Source organism: Canis lupus, chromosome 24 (genome assembly GCF_011100685.1).
Source record: "Canis lupus familiaris isolate Mischka breed German Shepherd chromosome 24, alternate assembly UU_Cfam_GSD_1.0, whole genome shotgun sequence".
Lineage (NCBI taxonomy): Eukaryota > Metazoa > Chordata > Mammalia > Carnivora > Canidae > Canis > Canis lupus.
Window position 1 is genome coordinate 9276643 of NC_049245.1, and position 21822 is coordinate 9298464.

Genomic DNA, 21822 nt, shown 5'->3' on the forward strand with positions numbered 1-21822 from the left:
TCTGAGGAAGGTCGGTCCCTGGCTCCAGGAGAATTCTTGGCCAGACATACAGCACTGGGACACACCAGAAGCACCAGGGGGTTACAGCTCCCAGGAACAACCCTCAAAGAGAGAAGAACAAGAATGCCCCAATTTCCTTGCCCCTCAGTGGGCTGATTTGGAGTAGAGTCCCTCAGAAGGTGTCCAGCAGGATTGAACCCCAATAATCCAGTGTAGTAACCTACTTACTAGCACATTTTTTATTGACTTTCCTCCCTCCCATTTTCCATTCTCTCATTTTCCCACTCCCTTTCCAAATAAACTACTTGCCCTCAAATATTTGTCTCGGAGTGTTTTGGGGGAACTCACACCAAGAAGGAATATAAGGAAAGATCATATTTAAAATACCAGAAAACAGAGACAATAACCAAATTAGGAATAATATCAGCATCTATTTAAATTCCCACTAGATTGTATACTTTATGGGAACAGGGACCAGGACCATATTTGATTTGTTCACCATGCATCTTGAGCACCTAGCACTGTGCCCACACATGATTATTCTCAAATACTTTTTAAATGAGTAAATGAATGAATTTATTAATGAACAAACAGGTGAGAATTCCTAGCTCTTTTGTAAGGTTCTTCAAATTTTAAGATGACATGTTATCCTAATTAATGCCAAAGAAAAGGCTGAAATTATAAAATAGGAATCTGAACTATGCAATAATTAAACAATCATCTATAAGATTTCAATAGGAAGATGTCAAAATACAGAGAGGTTCATTTTCCCTAAATAATCCTTAAATATAAATACAAGTAGAATGATTTTTAAACTACATAAGTTATTTCCAAGGTTTAGAAGGAAAAATAAACATAGATGAATAGAAAGGACAGTTATATAAAAGGAGAGAGAATGAGAGAGAATAATACTAGCCAATAAAATATAAAGTTATGATAATGGAGCCATTTGAGTAAGCTAGAACAGAATAGAGCATCCACAAATGACTCAAATTCTTAAGTTAAAGTGTCAATTCAAATCAATGCAGAAATGATAGGTTATTCAGAATTGTATATATTATAAAATAGCCTGTGGGGGGTGGAGGTACTCAAGTCTCTACCTCACACTTTATGTGAAAATGAATTCTAGATATGCAAAGATTTAAATATAATAAACATACAATACTATTAGAAGAACACATCTGTGAGTTTGTTTGCTTTTACAACCTACGGTAGAAAGCTATTTTTTGATGTGGTACCTGCACATAGCTCCTCTAGGCTCTGCCGAAGGAAGGTCTCCTCCTTCTGACCTAGAGACTCCTTAGCTCGAGGAAAGAGCAGCCTGTGACCAATCCGTCTTCCTGATATGGTAGGTCAGGTCTCAGAGGAAATAAACAAGGTGTGGAGAATTTCAGTAGTTGCTAGGGAACTAGTGTCCTCCAAAAATGAAAGGAGCAAAAACCAAGGTTTGCCTATACTTAAGCGTATAGCTCCTAATTAGCTCAGGATTAGCGTCTCCTGGAAAAGCTATTAACATATGGTCTTCTAAAAGTTTCTCAAAGGTAACAACCTTTTGGTTCTGTTTCTGGCTTCTCTCTTTATTGGCCTTTTCACTATTTTAGTCCATAAAGGATGCCATTAAATTAAAACCATTAATTTGACTAAGAAAAGTAGAGGCTGAATCATTGAACAACCAGGTACTGACCATCATAGCAAAAACTCCTCCCAGTCCAGGCTGGACATTGTTTTTGCATTATTTTAAAATGATCTCATGAAAACAACCAAAGTGTGGAAGTAGGTACTCTGGTATGTTTCAGTTGCAGTGGGTGGTTCGTCGAATTATATCAATTTCACCTCTTGACATTTATACTAAATAATAACTATAAATATGCATAAAATTAATTTTGGGGATGCTATTTCTATTGTGTTACTAATAATGACAAAGAGATGACAATCACCTAAATATAATGGACTGGTAAAGTGAATAGTCGAGACAACATAGAATGATTTTAAATATTTAAATTTAAAAAAAATTTTTAAAAAGAATGATTTTAAATGCCATATATGAATATGTATGACATGGAAATATCACGTTCTGTTGTGAAGTGGGAGAAAAAAGCATATTTCAAAATAGTTTATGCAGTTTGGCCCCATTTTATAAAAACTGGGAAGTGTGTATTTATATATGTAATATATTAGAAAATTCTACAAGAGCACACATGAAAATGGATGTTAACTGTGATTATCTCCATGGGGGGATTGGCAGAATGGACTTCATAAATGTATGATCCAACTATATGTTGTCTACAGGAAACACACATTAGATTCAAAGACAGAAATGGGTTTAAAGTTAAAGGTTGGAGGAAGATATACCATGCAAACAGTAACCAAAGGAGAGCAAGAGTTGCTATCCTAACATCAAAGTAAACTTGAAGACAAGAGTTGTTTTTAGAGACAAATAAACACATTTTATCATGAAAAAGGTCCAACTTATCAGAAAAACATAACAAACATATATGTATCTAATAACAGGAACCCAAAGTACATGAAGCAAAAACTGACAAAATTGAAGGAATAAACAGAAAATTCAACAATAATACTTGTTCAATACCCACTTTCAGTAGTGGATAGAATAATGAAGCAGAAAATCACAAGAAACTAGAAGACTAGAACAGCAGTATTAACCCAATAGACCTAACAGATATGTATGGGACCCTCCACCCAGCAGCCTCAGAATACACTGTGTGAAAAACAGTCTGGCAGTTTCTCAAAGAGTTGAACATGGTTACTATGTGACATAGCAATTCTGCCTCTTAGTATATACAGAAGAGCAACTAGTAATGGATGCAGTGCTTCTTTTGGAAGTGACAAAAATGTTCCAACATTAGATATTGATCATGGTTGCACAGCTGTGTGAAAGTACTAAAAACCACTGAATTGTTCACTTTTTTTAAAAGATTTTATTTACTTGGCTGAGAGAGAGCAAGCACAAGTAGGAGGGAGTGGCAGGCTGAGGGATAGGGAGAAGCAGGTTCCCCACTGAGCAGGGAGTCCAGTGCAGGACTCGATCCCAGGACCCCAGGATCATGACCTGAGATGAAGGCAGACACCTAACCAACTGAGTTGCCCTGGAGCCCTGAATTGTTCACTTTAAAAGGGCAAAGTGTATAAAAAATAAATTATAAAATATAAACGGACACAAATATGATGAAAGCTTAAGTTCTTAAGGTAGGGTTTGTGGAATAGGAATGTTATTTTATTCTTTCAATTCTACTTTATCTTATAAATATCTCTAAATTCAAAGGAAAGGGATGATGGGATAATTGACAAGGGAAAAAAATTAGGTTATTCCCTCACTCCCTCCAGCATAGACAATTGATGCTCATCAGTAAATTGTCCACATGCTCTCCGAAATCTCCCAGATGCCCTGGAGGCTATGCTGGGCCCATGTAACTAGTTCTGGCCAATGAACTGTGAGTGGATATAATATTTGTCACTTTTAGGCTGAGGCAATCAGAAGCTGGCATGCTTCTTCAATCCCTCCTTTTCCTGCCAATAATACCTTAGAAACCATGGGACGAGATAGTCGTAGCACAAGATAGAGGGAACATGGGTCTCCGAGGCACTACATAGAGGCACTTTCCCCCATCCTACGGACTTGTCCTGAATGAGAAATTAATTTTTGCAGTGCAAGCCACTGGTACTTCAGAGGTTATTTGTAACTGCTGCCTAGTCGAGACTACTCTAACTAAAATAAATAACAGACTAAACCATTTTGTGCAGAAGCATTAAGAAATAGCCTACAAAAAATTAAAATAATCAAGAAATATGTTTAACATCCCAGCATGAAGAAATAATTTTTAAGCACCAAAGCAATTAAAGTATCACAAAGGAAAATCTGGACAGATATGAATAGAAATAAAATAAAGTTTTGGTACATTAAGAAAGCCCACATACAAAATGAGAGAAATGTGGGAAAATGTCTGGAGGGAATATGTCAGAGAGTCAAGGTCCTTAATGTTTAAACTAAATTTTTCTAGTAATTCCACTCCTAGTAATTTATGCTATTCATCTTATGGTTGTCTATCATGAGAAAAGAATTGGAAAAGATATCTCTACAAAACAAAAATCTTTTACTAATGGACGATACACTCCCGTAGTGAAATATTACATGGCCATTAAAATTTTTATTTACTTATTTTCAAGATTTTATTTTTATTTGAAAGAGAGAGATAGAGGTAGCGAGAGAGAGCACAAGTAGGGAGTTGAGGGAGAAGCAAGCTCCCCTCTGAGTAGGGAGCTCAATGCAGGCCTCAATCCCAGGACCCTGGGACCATGACCTGAACTGAAGGCAGACTGAGCCACCCAGGCACCCCAAAAAGTTATTTTTTTAAAAGATTTTATTTATTCATGAGAGACATAGAAAGAGGCAGAGACACAGAGGGAAAAGCAGGCTCCATGCAGGGAGCCTGACATGGGACTCGATCCCAGGTCTCCAGGATCCCACCCTGGGCTGAAGGTGGCACTAAACCGCTGAGCCACCGGGGCTGCCCAAAAGTTGTATTTTTAAAGAATGACAGGAAAGTGTCCACAGTATAAAATGTGAAAAGGGCAGGATGCCAAATGTTATACTATATTTGATTTTTGTTGTCTAGGTAGGTAGGTAGTAAAATACTGGAGAGATATACAATGAAATTTTAATGTAATTGATAGAATTTCAGAGTTTTGAGAATTATTATTTCCCAAAATGTCCACAACAAACCCTCACAACATTTATAATGATGGGGGGGGGGATAATTAGGAAAAATGTTTTCTAAAAAGTCTTTGTCATCTTTTAATGGCCAGCTCAAATGGGAAAGGAAGATCCCTGCCTGTGAGGTCTTTACTTCTCACTGGGTACATTCTTCCTGGACCATTTCATCCACAATTCTCTATCCTCTCCCCAGCCTCTAAACTGATCAATCAGTCATGGATTCCTATTGATTACCACCTCTTAGATCTCTCATCTTTACATTTCAGTCCACACCCACCCTCATCACCATCTGTCCATCCACTGGGGGGGCCTCCACCTCTCTGGACTATTAGTTCTCTGGACCTAAGTGTTCTGTCTCCCCTCTGCTTTCCTCACACTATATCCAGACTGATCTTTTTCAAAAAGAAATTTTATCACTCCCTCAATTAAAACTTTTCAATGACTCTACACTGCCTTCAGGGTGAAGGTCAAACTCCCTATTATTAGTTTGGGTTCCCCTGAAGTAAACCTTGAGACAAGAACTTAGTATGTGTGATCACTTATTCTGTCTGCATCATAGAAAGCACTCTGGGTCATCCATTACTACCTTATTTTATTAATTCTAAAATACATACTTTTCCAAAATTTAACATCTCTAAAATGAGGATATAACTCACAAAAAAACAGCACTTAGAATGGAGGAAAATCCTGTATGTTTATTGTTGTTCTTCCCCACTTGACTGAAGCCCCTTAATGACTGCAGCTCTATCATTATACCCCAGCACCTGGCACGATGTCTGGGACCTAGGAGGTGTCCAATGAATTAGTGGAATAGATGAAAAAATTAACCATGTCTTCCCTGATAGCATCCCCATTCCCACCCCCACCCCATATAGACTGCATATCCTCTCTCTGAGTTCCCAGGGTGCTTTGGTCAGACCTCTTTTCTGGCATTTCTCGTAGTCTCTTGCCAACTATAGTGGAACATCTGCATTACCCCTCACCACTAAATTGAAAGCAGGGTCCCTGCCCTATTTATCTGAGGACCTCCATGCACTATTTTGTATAGTGCCTTCACATAAGTGTCTCAATCAAGTACTTATGGTTGCAAAAAAATACACAATGTGAGCTTCACTGTGGTCTCCAGTCAATGCAGGGGTGAGCTCTGTGAGGGTGGCGACTAGGTGCTTCTCATCTCTGGGTATCCAGTGCCTCATATATAGTAGATGCTCAGTAAGTACTGATTGACAAACTTGCCCACACCCACTTTTCTTCACACCCCAATCCAGTCTGACACACCCTCTCTCTCTCCAACACAAGCTCATCAGGAAGCATGCAAGGACTCAGGTGTTCTTATAACCAATATGGCAGCAGACCTTCAAAATTCCCAACATCAGAAAAAGGAGGTTAAAATGGATTTTATCCATTATTTATCTATCTGTGATTCACACAGTTTTCTCTTGGCAGGAATGCTTTGCTCCAGAGCAGGTTATACAGCTTTAAAACAAACAAACAAACAAACAAACAAACAAACAAAATCAAGTCAAATTAAACCAGAATCTTTAGGGGTAGGAGCTAGGCAGCAGTACTTTTCAGTTCTCGACATTCAGTCAACCGTAATCTGCAATGCAGAAATTTGCTCACATAAGGGGTGACTCCAAGTTTTGCAGAGAACTCAATACAGAAAGCCCTTAAATGGAGGGCTGTGCAAGGCAGCTACACTTGGCACACTTCACGACTCTACCTCCAGCGTAGGGGATGTGTGACAGCTGAGCCTCAGCTCTGCTGGGGCTGCATGAAGCACATCAAGCCTGCCACAAGTCCCTAGACAAGACTCTCCACAACCTTCCAGACCCGACTCTCCACAACCAGTGAACCACCTCAGGTAAATCCATCCCTTGGTGTTCCTCAACTGCAAAACAAAGATTTCTCTGATGTATTAAAATTCAAAAGTTTTATAATTCTAATCTAGCCTCTCAGACAAGAAAACAAAGTCTATAATAGAAAAATGCTTTAAAATCTTTTTCATGTGTGGCAAGAATAGAATTATTTCTTAGGCTGTGAGGTTTTAGTTTTTTTTTTTTTTAAATTCTATTTATTCATGAGAGACACAAAGAAAGAGAAGCAGAGATACAGGCAGAGAGAGAAGCAGGCTCCCCATGGGGAGCCTGATGAGGGGACTCAGTCCCAGGAACCTGGGATCACGACCTGAGCCGAAGGCAGATGCCCAACACTGAGCCACCCAGGCGCCTGTTTTATTTTTTTTGACACCCAATTAATTTCATCCAGTGTCAGTACCTATGTTTTGATAAACAGTTTTTGGTATCGTGTGCTTGTGTGAATTGTCATCCTAACTTGTATTTCATTAATCAGAAAATAATGTCTAAGTAAAGTGCCTCTAGAAAAGAAACATTAAATTCTCACCTCACAGAGCATTAAAACAAATCTCACTTAACTGAGATTTGAATTTTGCCATAGAAGCTAAACAGCTGTCTGAGGTTGGGTGATTTATTCTTTTTAAAAAAGGGATAGCATGGGGATCCCTGGGTGGCTCAGCAGTTTGGCGCCGGTCTTCGGCCCACGGCATGATCCTGGAGTCCTGGGATTGAGTCCCATATCGGGGTCCCTGCATGGAGCCTGCTTCTCCCTCTGTCTGTGTCTCTGCCTCTCTCTCTGTCTCTCATGAATAAATAAAATCTTAAAAAAAAAAAAGGGATAGTGACTTTAAGCAGTATATGTTTATTAATCTTCTTGCATGAGCAAGAGGGAATTTTTTGTATGATAAGTAGTAAGCTAGCATCACAATAGAAGTCAATAATTTATTCTTGAAAGCATCTCTAAAATTCATTCTGTCTAGAATAATAATAGCTAACATATCATGCTTATTATGTGCCAAGCACTGTTCTAACCGAATATATTAACTCATTTGATCTTCACAGCTACCTTCCCCAGAGAGTAGCATATCATCTTCCCTCTTTTACAGAAGAGGAAACTGGGTCAAGTAACTTGTCCAAGGCCACACATTCAGGACAACCAGGTCAGAGTCCGTGCTCTTAAACACTGCACTGGACTGTCTGGAGAAAGTTCGTAAACAATTTTTCAGGTGAGTAGATTCTGACAATTGAATGTAGGTTTTCCTATGGCTATTCAATTTAACAAACCTATACAATGCCAAGCATCATCTAGGCTAGTGTTTCCTCAAACAGGTTCAAGGTCTTGCAAAGCACTTCTTGATAAAAGGGCTATTAGGTTAATAATTCTGGAAGTCTGGAATCACTGTACTTGGCCACCTTGGTATCTAATGACAGCTGGGTATCTTGGTTGGACTTAAGACCTACTATTCCAGCAAAATGCCTGGTCAGCACTGCTGCAGGCCCTGCTTTGACCTTAAGTCATAGTTCTGGTCTTACTCTCTTTTCTCTATTTCCCAGTTCCCCAGCAACTGTGTTCCTGTCCTGTTATCCATATCTAACTGCTTTACTTGGTACCCAGATCCCCCCAGAATAAGAGTCTAGCCTTGAAGTCCAATCAAGTGGTTGATCCTTGGGATCTGAAGCTGGATATGCAACTGACTGTCTTTCCAGTCTCCTGCTGTTTGGTGTGCTCACAGAATCCCATTGTCTGCTCAGCAGTGACTCCATCTGGGAGTTCCCTGAGGTATATGAAACCCTGGCTACAGCAATGCCAATACCTCAAAGAACTGAATATTTAAAGAGGCAGAACTCATGGATGAGAAATAAAATACTAAAGTGCTAAAGGAGAGAACTAACAAAAGTTCAAGATACTCTGGGACAAGAAAGCAAGATGAACTTGAGCTGGATTTTTTTTTTTTAAGATTTTATTCATTTATTTGTGAGAGAGAGCGAGAGAGAGAGCAGGAGCAAGGTGGGGGACAGGGAGAAGCAGACTCCCTGCTGAGCAGGGAGCCCATTTTGGGGCTCAATCCTAGGAATCCAGGATTATGACCTGAGCTGAAGGCAGACACTTAATTGACTGAACCACCCAGGTGCCCAGAGCTGGATTTAAAGAATGGCTGAGCTGAGAGTGGAAGGAACCCATAAGAGGTCAGAGGGCAGGCAGCTCTACAGGAATAGATTCAAGCACAGGGCTGAGCATGGGTTGGAGACAATGGATGGAATCGCCTGCCTGGTTCCAATTTGCTAGTTGGAGTGTACAGTGATTGTGGTGGGTTAGGGGGAGGGAAAGAATGATAGCTCTTGGAAGACTTTGACTTCCCAGAGAAGGCGACATAATAAAATTGTTAATCGCACTAAATTTGTCACCTATGAGACTGAAATCATATATTGGCTCCACCATGTGTGTGACTTTGGAGATGTCATGACCTGAGACTGTTTCCTCCTCTGAAAAATAGGGGCAATAAGTACTAGTATCTACTTTACAAGGAGCTGAGAGGATGAAATAATTGAGAATGCACACAAAGGCTTGGTACACTGCCCGGCAAGAATGTAACACTGAATTTCAGAAAAAGGGCTTCACCAACCTGGTACTTTAGTACAGGCTAAACAAAGCTGCCTTTGTTGAAGTTTGGTTGGCTTCTCAAGAAATGATGCAGACATTCTGATTTAGAGATCACAATGTACTTCATATCCATTCCTTTACTTGGTCTTCCAGAGGGCTGTCACTTGAAGCCAGAGCACTTCCTTCCTCTTCTAATCTGACTTGTAACCAGAATCTTGTCACCTAGACAAATAACTGGGAACTTTTCTGCAAGATTCAGGAAACACTTCCTAAATGCTAAGTGGTTGGTGACTGTGAAAAAATGGCATGTTCCATGGAAAATGCAGAAGGTTGTCTATGCTAAATACCTAAGGGTCTGGAGCCCTCCTTGGTGGGGATGCATCTGGACCACTTCTAAGACTCAGAGACCTAAGGCAAATAACATTGTGCCCACCTTATCCTCAAATGAAATCCAGGATAGCTTTAAAGGGAAAAGAAGTCTCCAAACATCAACACAGAGTCTGAGAAATATCAAAGGGGTGAGGGAAAAGCGAGGCAAACCAAAAACAGACTCCTAACTATAGAGAACAATCTGATGGTCATCAGAGGGGAGATGGGTAGGGGCCTGGGGGAAATGGGTGATGGGGGATTAAAGAGTGCATTTGTTGTGATGAGCACTGGGTGTCATATGGAAGTGCTGAGTCACTGTACTGTATTCCTGAAACTAATATTATGCTGTTGTATTAACTGGAATTTAAATAAAAACAGAAAAAAAATGTATAAAACAAATCAATATTGTAAAGGATTTCAAAAAAGAAAAGGAAGAAACAAGTAAGGAGGGAGGGAGAAAGAAAAGAGGTTGAGGGAGGGAGCAATTGTGAAGATGGGAGGGCAATCTTGTCTACTTGCCTTGGGACCCAGCTCCTAGCACTGGACTGAATGCTTCTGCTATCTTGCCCAATGGCTCCCTGCCATCTTCCCACCTTGACATGAAGGGGTGCTCCACAGTCCCCTCAGTGATAAAAGCTCCCTATGGCCATGGTTACCAACCAAGAAGAGGAAGGTGGAAACGTTTTGTTTGAAAAAGCCCCTCAGGAACTTGGAAGATATGTCTGAGGCCTCCTTTGAGATTCACAGAGTACCAAACCTGTAATTTCGTAAATGAAAACCCTGAGGTTAGAGAGATGGGAGTTTGCCCAAGTGTTAGGTACCAGCAGGGCCAGGACTAAACCCAAATCACCTGACTCCCAGTCCCTGCAGACAGAACTAGCAATGGCATGCTGAGCACATGCATGAGATTCTTGTACAAGGACTCTGGAGAATGTCCGGACTACACTTGCCACTTTGAAAGTGCAGGTAGATTACCTTTGCCTGGTTTTAGCAAAGGCTAGCAAGACAAGATCAATTCTAACTTTATAAAAAGCCTTTAACTACTTCCACAGCAACATGCTCATCTGACAGCCTAGCAATTAAGTGTATAATGTCAACAATCCAGATTGGTAACAAGCTGTCAGCAACTCAGTAGTTAAGGCAGAAGGGAAGGGAGTCAGGAGGCCACATGGACTGCTTAGCTCACTGAATGAATCCTCATGGCCAGAATCTTCTCAAATTCTCTGGTTTCATTTTGGAACAGCCCCAGTTGGGCTTCCAGGCAATTGATCATCGTATTCCTTGGAAATGAAATTTGAGGCCTGCTTGGTACCTTGGTAGTTTACTTCTATTTAGTGATACCATGAACTCAAACTTCAAGGGTAGAACATCGCAGGTCCAATTTTCCCTGAGAACAAATGTAATATTGGTAGCTTACACTTTACATAGTTTGAAATAAGCAGACAATGTTCTATACTTAAAGTAACAACCTGGCATACCCTAGGCACCCAACTTTTCTCAGAATCTATTGCTACATTAAGAAATTACTCCCAAGACAGTAGCTTAAACAACAATTTATTTTCTCAGTTTTTGTGTTTTGGAAATTTGGGAGTGGCTTAGCTGGGTGGTCCTGGTACAGGGTCTCTCACGAGGCTGCGTCAAGGTGTCAGCCAGGACTACGGTCACCTGAATTAGATTGGAGGATCTACTTCCAATATGGCTCCCTCACCTCTATGTCCTCTCTACAGTGCTGCTTGAATGCCCTCATGCTATGGCAGCTGGCCTTCCCAGAGTGAGTGATCCTGGACAAAGTGGAAGCAATGCCTTCCATTACCTTCCCTCAGAAGTGACACACCATCTCTTCCATATTTTTTTCTTTTTACATTTTTTAAAATTTAAGTTCAATTTGGTAACATATAGTATAAAACCCAATGCTCATCCCATTAAGTGCCCTCCTCATTGATCTCTTCCATATTTTATTTGTTGGAAGGGAATCATTAAATTCAGCCCATGCTCAAAGGAAGGGGAATTAAACTTCTCCACTTAGAAAGGAATATATTCTATATATAGAAGCTGTGGATAGATTTTAAAACCATCACAAGTCCAAAGCAACATTTACTTATTTGTTAACAACTTACCAGAGCCCACTGTGACTTCCATTATTTTCAAATTGTTTTTAAACCAGCAAGATAAATATCTGTCAAGAATCCAGGCAGAGAACTAAAGTGTTATCAATTTCTAGAAAGGCAGGTTCACTTATTTTTTTTTTAATTTTTTAAAAGATTTTATTTATTTATTCATGAGAGACACAGAGAGAGAGAGAGAGGCAGAGACACAGGCAGAGGGAGAAGCAGGCTCCATGCAGGGAGCCCGATGTGGGACTCGATCCCGGGTCTCCAGGGTCACACCCTGGGCTGAAGGCAGTGCTAAACCGATGAGCCACCCGGGCTGCCCGGCAGGTTCACTTATGGTTAAGTTTTCTAAAGATAAATTTCACATTATTAATGACAACAGTAATAAAACACCACCTCACCATCACCACCCCGCCAAAAAAGCTCAAAATATTTTTTCTTAGGCAAGAGGCTAAATAATCTATGAACGAATAAAGTAATAATCACTGTGCCAAATATCCTTCTTTTCCCCACATATCTATTTTTTAAAAAAAGATTATTTATTCATTCACGAGAGACAGAGAGACAGAGAGAGAGAGAGAGAGAGAGAGAGGCAAAGACACAGGCAGAGGGAGAAGCAAGCTCCATGCAGGCAGCCTAATGTGGGACTCAATCCCTGGTCTCCAGGATCACGCCCTGAACCAAAGGCAGACGCTCAACCATTGAGCCACCCAGGTGTCCCATCCCCAAATATCTATTAATTTCTCTCCTACACAGAATCCAATCCATAGTAAAATACTTCTTTCTCATCCTTACTTAAGGCCATATGTGGAATATAAAAACTATACATGTCTTCAGTATAGGCCATGCCATAATTGTTTCCACCTAATAGATAAAATGGTACTAAAAGAGTCTGAAAAGCAAAACTTGCTCCATAGATACTTCATGAGTTACAGACTTATGTAACTTTTAGTATATGTGCTGCCGAAGCGAGCACATATGTAACTTTTAAGTCATGTCACATACTTGATGTCTAGGAGTGGCTTCCATCTCAACAAATCCTGCAAAAATTTTCTTTAAGGCAATAATCTTTATTTTAAAAATATAAACTTTAAAAAAATATATAAATATAAACTTTCATATATACTGCCATTTCTGGAATTCTCTATTTGAAAAATGCGGAATACTAAGAACCAGGAAATAATCCAAAGTCTCCCAGCAGCCAATGGATGTCCCAGACCCATATACGGAAGCCCTGTTAGACCAACAGCTAAAGACAAAGAACTGGAAGCCTAGCACAAGAAACTCAATGGAGATTTGTTAAGGGAACCGATAAAGCCCATGCATTTTACTGCAAAAGAAAAAGTCCTTCTCCCATAACCTTGCTCCTCTTTCCTACCTTACATACTAGTCCTAGAAACCTAATCTAAATTCTAATCTTACAGATCAGAAAGCAGAATGAATTCAAGAGAGTTCATTTTTGAGTTAACTGATGAAATTAGTAGGTGGAAGTAAATAAAGTGTTGGATAAGAGAAAAGTCACATCATTCTTGGGGCCAGCATAGGAACAAGCAATGCAGTACAAGTTGAGTTTATAGTAATTGTGGAGTCATAAAGAAATGGTTGTGTTCTACACATTGTTTAAGAATGTGAAGTATTGGGCAGCCTGGGTGGCTCAGCAGTTTAGTGCCGCCTTCAGCCCAGGGTGTGATCCTGAAGACCCAGGATCGAGTCCCACATCAGGCTCCCTGCATGGAGCCTGCTTCTCCCTCTGCCTGTGTCTCTGCCTCTCTCTCTGTGTGTCTCTCATGAATAAATATATAAAATCTTATTTATTTATTTATTTATTTTTATTTATTTATTCATTCATAGAGACACAGACAGAGAGAGAGAGGCAGAGACACAGGCAGAGGGAGAAGCAGGCTCCATGCAGAGAGCCGGACGTGGGACTCGATCCAGGGTCTCCAGGATCACGCCCTGGGCTGCAGGCGGCGCTAAACCGCTGCGCCACCAGGGCTGCCCAAATATATAAAATCTTAAAAAAAAAAAAAAAAAAAAAAGAATGTGAAGTATTTTGGAAATATTGTTGCTTAAACATTTTTTTCTAGATATGTCTCCTCCAGCAGGGAAAAATGAAAGGAAAAATAAACCATTGGGACTACACCAAAATAAAAAGCTTTTCCACAAGAAGGAAACCATCAACAAAATGAACAAGCAAACTACTAAAAGGAAAAAAGACATTTGCAAATGATACATCTGATGAGTTATATCCAAAAAATATAAAGAACTTATACAACCTAACACCAAAAACCCCCAATCCAATTAAAACATCAGCAGAAAACCTGAACAGACATTTTTCCAAAGAAGACATACAGATGGCTAACAGACGTGAAAAAGATGCTCAATATCACTCATCAGGGAAATGCAGATCAAAACCACAATGAAACATCACCTGCACTTATCAGAATGGCTAGAGTCAAAAAGGTAAGAAATAACAATTGTTAGCAAGGATGTGGAGAAAAAGAAACCCTCATACACTGTGAGAATACAGATTGGTACAGCACTGCAGAAAAGAGTATGAAGTTCTTCAAAAAATTAAAAATAAAAATACCACCATAATCCAGTAATTTCACTACTGGGCATTTACACCAAAACTAAAACACTAATTCAAAAAAATATATGCATCTCTGTGTTTGGTGCAGTGTGATTTTATGTATTGGAGAGATAAAGAGAGGGAGAAAGAACACGTTCGTGAGTGGGGGTGGGGGTATGAGGAGCAGGAGAGGGAGAAGCTGACTCCCCCATGGAGCAGGAAGCCCATCGGGGTTTGATCCCTGGACCGAGATCATGACCTGAGCTCAAGGCAGATGCTTAACCAACTGAACCACCCAGGTGCCCCTATTGCATGTTACTTATAATAGCTAAGATTTGGAAGCAACCCAAGTATCCATCAATAGATGAATAAAGAGATTGTGTGTGTGTGTGTGTGTATATATATATATATATATATATATATATATATATATATATATACACATTGTATACATGAAATGTTATTCATAAAAAGGAATGGGTTCTTGCCATTCGCAACAGCATGGATGGACCTAGAGGGTATTATGCTAAGTGAAATAAATCAGGTAGAGAAAGACAAATCACTGTATTTCATGTGTAAGTGGAATCTAAAAAAAAAAAAAAAAAAAAAATTGAAACAGACCCATAAATACAGAGAATAGATGGTACCCAGGGGGGACAGGTGATTTGAGGTAGACAAAATGGGTAAAGGGGAGTGGGAGATACAGTCTTCCAGTTATGAAATGACTAAGTCATGGGATGAAAGGTATAGCCTAAGGAACATAACCAATGGTACTGTGATAGCACTGTATGGTGAAAGATGGTAGCTACATTTGTCATGAGCATAGTATAACATAAACTTGTCATATCACTATGTTGTACACCTGAAACTAATGTAACCCGTGTCAACTATATTTCAATTTTTAAATTGTTTTTAAAAAATAAATTTTTTAAAATCAAAAAAATATTGTTCCTTAAAAGGATGAGTTATCATTTGGAAAACACAGCTATTCAGAAAAATAAATTGCCTGAGGATTTCAATTAAAGCTATACTTCAAGCAGATATTAGCTAAAAAAATTATTCTACTGTCACTCATGTTAAAAAATAAGTATCCTCAATTAGTCGTGGTAATTTTTCTTTCCTTTATTTTTTTAAACCATGATCTTATTTTTGAGATAGCTCAGGGTAGATGCCTCCCCAGCCTCACCCACCATCCATAATCAGCACGAAAGAGGTAATATTTTTAGTAAGAAACTTCAAATTTTATAGAGAGATAAAAAATGAAAAGTACAAGTCTCCTTCCTAACTTCTGCCCACCTCTTGCACCCAACAGACATTCAAACCTGACAGATGCAGACACATGTAGTTCCTCTGTCCCTCTCCTCAGCAATAATCACAAGTTTGTATGCATTCTTCAACAATGCATATAAACACATGTCCTTTAGGAAACATAGTTATTGTGGGATTTATGTGTTCCTCAGTGATCAGTTCACAATTTTAACACAGAGAGTTTTTTGTTATCTTTTCCCTTCAAATACTGAAAATTAAGCTTAAAAACTTCGCCAAATTCTACTTCCTACATATTCTTTTCGTGTTAAAAAAAAAAAATGCTTAGGAGAGTTCTAATTTCTAATATTCTAGTTCCAATTTCTAATATTGATAGATTTCCTACCCGAAAGCAGCAAGAATAGTAATTTTTCTCCTACAAAACCTTGGTTTTTAACTGTAACTTAAGTTTTTCAAAGGGTACATTTTTCACATAATTTAATTCAATTCAAAATGTAATTGAGTATCTACTATGCACCAAGCACTATGCTGTGGACAAGGCAGACATAGCCCCTACCCAGGAAGAGCTTGGTACCAGTGTGGTCAAGGGAAGGAAGGCAGGGGGAGACCAACACTGTAATAACTTAGACCTAAGGCTGAAGAGGAGGCTAGGGCCATGCTTGGTGAAATGTAAAGGACAGCAATGGCTCTCCATCACCTGGTGATGCAGACTCAGCTCACTTTTTTTTTAGTATGCTGAGTTTTGTACCTCATCCTATGTGAACTGACACAGATCTGTTTCTGCTGGGTTTATTTCAACATAAATGACAGACAAGCAAACACCACCACCTGGCATTTAACAGTGAGGGTGAAGTTTTAACACACTTGCTCAGTTGTTCCACCATTAGACAGCTGCCAGCACTACTTCCTATCTCAACTTGGAGCAATGGAAGTCAGCACTCACTTTTGTTTGCTTCCCAGCCTACTCCCTGCTTCCTCATCACCATCTTCTTCCCCCCATTCTAAGCTGTCTGAGCTTGACTGCTTCCAAATGCTTTTGATCACTACAATGGGACAGTGGACCTGGATTAGAATAGTGCCAAAGGCCTGAAATGACAAACAATAAACAGCACTGTTCATTACTGTGCAGATACTTTCACACAGGATTGTTCCTCTGTATTCTTTAAAACATTCTCTTTTCACCTAAGGTGAGATGGAGTATAAAACTCTGGAGGGCGGGGGGGGGGGGCCTTATCCAGATCACAAAGGTGAAAAAGAAATAAGATTAGAATTCAAATGCTTAAAAAAAAAAAAAAAAAAGGTGAGGAAAGATTCAGTAAAGATCCACACTTTCCTAAAGTATGAAACTACATCATAGCTCTAGAGAGACACATTGTCTTCACAACAAAGATGACAGTGTGACAATTAATTTTAGCTTAAGTATCTCAGAGTAGTCATTATAAAAACTTTTTATTCCAAATGATCCAGAACTCTAGAGAATCTACCAACTTGTCCTTCCTCTCCTCTCCATGGCTATGGCCCTCTCACAGAAATAACAAAATATCATTAGGAGAAAAAGGCACAAAATGTCAGCGTGAGCAATGTTTTTCCATCAAGTCAGGCACTTATATATGTGAACATATTTGTGGATTTTTCATTGAAATATCTTCTTGCTTTTGGGCTGGATCTGTAAATAAGGCATTTGAACCACTAGATAACAGTATCCATATGAAAACAGAAAACATGTAAAACTGATACGGTTACTAAATGTAGATGTAGGATTAGGTTATTCTAATTACTAGAGTTTGATAGTACATCACTTATAGATTACTTTGCTTCAAAATGTCATAATTTTAAGTGTGAAAGTTATCCATCTCTGATGAAAATTCTGGAGTACATTAACATTGAATGAAATATTTATTGAGACTTCTTCCCCTGTGACATAAGATTGTTTATTTTTCCCAGCTCTCCAAATGACACAGTTGCTGAACCTCTTTCAGCTGGTCTTGCCTGAAAATAATGAAAGATTAAAGATATTAGAAATAGATAAATATATAGCTCTAAATTAAATCCCTTAACGCCATCATATATTTTTTTCAAAAGCCCCCACCCTATGTAAATAAAAAGTAAATGAAGACATGAACCTGCTAAGAAAAATGATTTGTCTTACTAATATTACCTGTGAATCATGGTATTTCCATCCTATCATGTAATAGATTTGATATGTGGCAGGTACTGAACCATCCTCATTTCTGTACATTTCTATAAAGACAAATAATGGTTACAATCTAGAAAAGATGGAAACGGAAAGAAAAAATCTGCTCAAAAAAAGTCATATCCTCCAAAGAGAAATGGGATACTCAGAGGACTCTGAGAATGTCTCACATGAAAAATCCTAATGCCGAGAAGCTAACAGGAATACAGTTAAGAGCTGTTTGGAAAAAGGATATGGAACTACAGGATCTGTGTTCTGAAAAGAAGGACAAGAAATCTGATGGTGCCTTACCAGGAAAGGAAGTACTGGTAATTTTAAGGGATAAACACAGCAGGGCATGTGTTCCTTTAGGAGGGGAGGGTTGAAAGGATGACCAGCTCCCTTACCTCTGTACACCGCCGCCGCCGCCAGCATCGTGTCTCGGTGCAGCAGGGCTTTTCTATTCCAAGCACAGTTACTCTCGCCCATGCCTAAAAATACACTACAGGCAGTTTTAGATAACACCACTAATACCCTGAGCTACTCAAAGCACAAATTTAACCTCTTCACATCTAGAAGTGTACCCATCCCCATTCTCTAATAGCTTGTATTGCTAGGCTTCTTAGTGACCTAGGCAAAAGCGACTTGAAGCTTCTGGATATTAAGACCAGAGAAGAGGTCAAATTTTAGCAGGCAAGTCCTCTAAGCATGCCTCACTTGCCAACAGTGGTCTAAAGCAGGCCAGCTGGGCAAAAGCAAAGCAACTGACCCTCCAGGTATGTTATTAAGAGTTCGCAAGTACCTTTTCAAGCCCCCATTAGCTGCTCGTCAGAGGACAGGGCACTGCTACGATGCCTCACTCCTTCCAAACCATAAATTCTGTCTGGTCATGAAATTGGGAGAGGGCCTTGAGATTCGCTAAACAGTATCAAAACTACAATGTGTTTTCAGATTTTATAATATTTTACTAATTCCAGGTTAGGAAAAAATTATATGCATTATTTATATGAGCATTTTTCTTAGTATTTTAAAATTTAGAATTCTGGGGCACCTGTGTGGCTCAGTTAAGCATCTGACTCTTAATCTCAGCTCAGGTCTTGATCTCAGGGCTGTGAGTTCAAGCCCCATGTTGGGCTCCAAGCTAGGCTTTGGAGTTCAGGCGTTTTTCTTCAAGTTGATAGCCAAAAGGATTGATACTCTTCTACTGTTCAAATAACAAGTAGTGCTATATATTTAATTATTTATGCACATACTTAAACAAAATCCCTTTGAAAGGCCACATTTTAGTCCACGAAATCAAAACAAATTTCAAAAGTAAAAATCCTTTACATTCTCTATATACCACACCATCAAAAATCAGTTCTTACTTTTCCTACTTTCACCAAAAAACCCCAACAAACTTCCCAATATCAGTTGTTCTTTAGAAGTTTAAAAATGACAACCTTCCAAGTTTTCAATGGCCTTATTAAAAACAATAAAATCAGCTGTAATAAATGAATCTTTTTCTTCTCTCCAATCTCAAATGGTTCCTACTATTCCTCAAAATAATGAATCTCTGATACTAAAAGCAATTTCCAGCATTCTGTGAGTATAACAGCCCCAATTCATGAAGAACAACAGACATATGAACTAATAGATTAGTCATCAAGAAGAAAAAGGTGGATCTTATTCTTGCTGTCACGAATCTAATACACGACCAATCAATTGCTTAGATCAATTGCTGTGGGTCTTCTAGGTGACAAGACTAGATGATCTCTGAAGGCTGTGACAGCTACCATTACAGACCCATTACATAATCTGATTTAAACACATTCTCCTACGTTGTATGAACCATATCAAGCGACCAGAGGTAAACTGGGAGTTGAGTTGGAAGATTCTATTGCTGATGATGGCTGCGGTGCTTTTATTTTCATTCACCTTCCCAGCGCCATGCCTTACCACAAATTGGACATAGGCAGTATCAGTGGAAAACAGGTTATTTAATGTAAATACTTAATACATGGGACAGGGGATTCTTAATACAATAGAAATTCTAAAATGCCTTTTAAATAACTGGTATTAGATACACTAAGATTATCAGGCTTAATGTTCTCTGTGATATAGAAATTCAAGAGCACTACTGCATAACACAGTAACTCTGCTGCTAGGACAGTACTCCCTTGCCTCACAAGAGAAGCATACCACCATATCAACCTTCCTTTCTCCTCATGGTAGCAGTGTGATGTGGTACAGAAAGTCTAGACTTTGTGATCATCATCTCAGTTCTGATCCTTAAGTATCTAGGGCAAAGTCACAACTCTAATTAAACTCAGTTTTATCATCTTCAAGATGGAATGACAGCACTTCAAAATGCATCATGGTAGACCTTTACTGACCTGGGAAACACATTTAGGAACTTCTGACCAGCTCTGGGTTTTGGAATAACAGAAAAATCCAGGAAGCAAGTGACTGCTTAAGACTCTCACAGTGTTTTTAAGGTTAAGTTCAACTGTTTGTATAAAAATCTATTCTATTGTGCTTTACAAGGAATAATACTGAGGGTTGTCTTTAAAAAACAAACTGAACTTACCTTAAAACTACTGTGAAAGCCTCCAAAACTTTTCATGTATTCATCAGCTGATATGCAACTTGTTTTGTAAAATTAGGTCAACATTCTGGACTTTTTCTGTGAATTAATAACAATGGCAGTTCAAATGAGAAGCTACAACCATCAAGAAAAAAGTCTAACTATAAAATACCAAAAACCAATTTGAAAGTAACACCATCTTACAGTAGGCAAAGCAGCATACCTGGCAGTAGTCACCCCAGCTCTTCCCCTCCTCCATTCATCCCTGGCCACTCTCCTTCCCAACTCAGCTGCCTCTGACTTTTTAAAAGCAGAATGGTTGAGATTTCAGGATCTGAGTTAGGCTGCTGCACTAGACTTCAATCCTGGCTCTATTACTTATAATACATTACCTTGGGCAGGTTACTTAGTTTCTTTCTGTGCCTCAGTTTACTCATGTATAACATGAGATGAATCATGTTAATTCTAGTCTTACCTTCCTCATAAAGTATAAACAGTGCTAGAGGATGAGCTTTTTGACAGTGATCTCTCTCTCCTCTGCATGAAATTCTCCCCTTACAGTACCAGGCTCACCTGATAAAATCTAGAAGCCTGTGATAGACTATCCCACATCATTTCCCATCACTTCTCCATTCTACATTTTCAAGCCAAACAGAATTACTGTAGTGTTTTTTAATTAGAAAAGTGAAGGAAATGTCTCACATCACCATGATTTTATACACCGTTCCCTTGGCTTGGAAGGCAACGCCCCAACCCAGTACCCAGCCACTCACTCACTCACTCTCCTGACAAACTCATTTTAACTTAGGTCCTGCCTCTTCTACAAAAGCATCCCTGACTCCCTAAACAGATTTAGGGATTCTGTTTTTCCATATACTTTAAAACACAATTATCTTACTTTATAGTTAAATGCCATGTCTCTTGCTTTAGCTCTATGTCTCTACTAGAGCACAAGCTCCCTGAGATAAGGAAATATGTATCTTCATCACTGGCTCAATAGCTGGCAAATAGTAAATAAATATAAGTAAATTAATATAAAATCAATCATCTAATGTTTACATTTACTTTGTTAAATATCACTTTTATATGTTATCTTTACATAATTCTTAATCCTAAGGATAAGAGACTCAAAGACTAAAATATATGATTTATGTAAAAGTCTTTACAGTAAAAATAAGAGAAGCACTGGCAAAGCCTCTTAAGGTAAATATCAGGCAACAAGTCTTCAAAGTAAATGACCTATTTAAAACCCTTGGGGGAAGTGGGGTTTATCAACTGGATACTGGCAGGAGGCAACCTTCTGAGGGGCCTAGAAATGTTCCAGTCCCTGTCTGGAGAGTGATTAAAAATACCAGCAACTATACAGTTAAGATTAGAGCATTTTACTATGCTAACTTTAATGAAAACAAGAATGCACAGAGATCAAGTAAGCAGTACTGGACTTTGGATTCAAATCCTAATTCCAGATCCAGTGTGAGCAAAGACAAGATACTTAACTTCTCAATGTCTCAATTTGTTCATAGGTAAAATTAGGATATCAGAAAATGTCACAGAATTGCACCTGACACAGAGTAA

The 21822-nt window shown here is 38.9% G+C and overlaps 1 protein-coding gene across 6 annotated transcripts in view; it reads right to left on the minus strand.

The window, feature by feature from the left end:
• Window positions 1-21822, minus strand: part of NDUFAF5 (NADH:ubiquinone oxidoreductase complex assembly factor 5) — a 63099-nt gene that overhangs the window by 9485 nt on the left and 31792 nt on the right. For 2 of the 6 annotated variants that reach the window (XM_038571581.1, XM_038571580.1), the window contains 3 exons: window positions 18089-18172; window positions 17667-17749; window positions 17392-17497 (listed from right to left, as the gene is read on the minus strand). The exons of 1 other annotated variant lie outside the window; for it this stretch is intronic. In XM_038571581.1, the coding sequence (XP_038427509.1) occupies window positions 17405-17497; window positions 17667-17749; window positions 18089-18172 (260 nt within the window). In that variant the 3' untranslated portion in view covers window positions 17392-17404. Of the gene's footprint in view, window positions 1-17391; window positions 17498-17666; window positions 17750-18088; window positions 18184-20250; window positions 20347-21822 lie in introns of those variants that run through there. 3 more of the 6 variants (XR_005377537.1, XM_038571582.1, XM_038571584.1) reach the window with 3 other exon arrangements.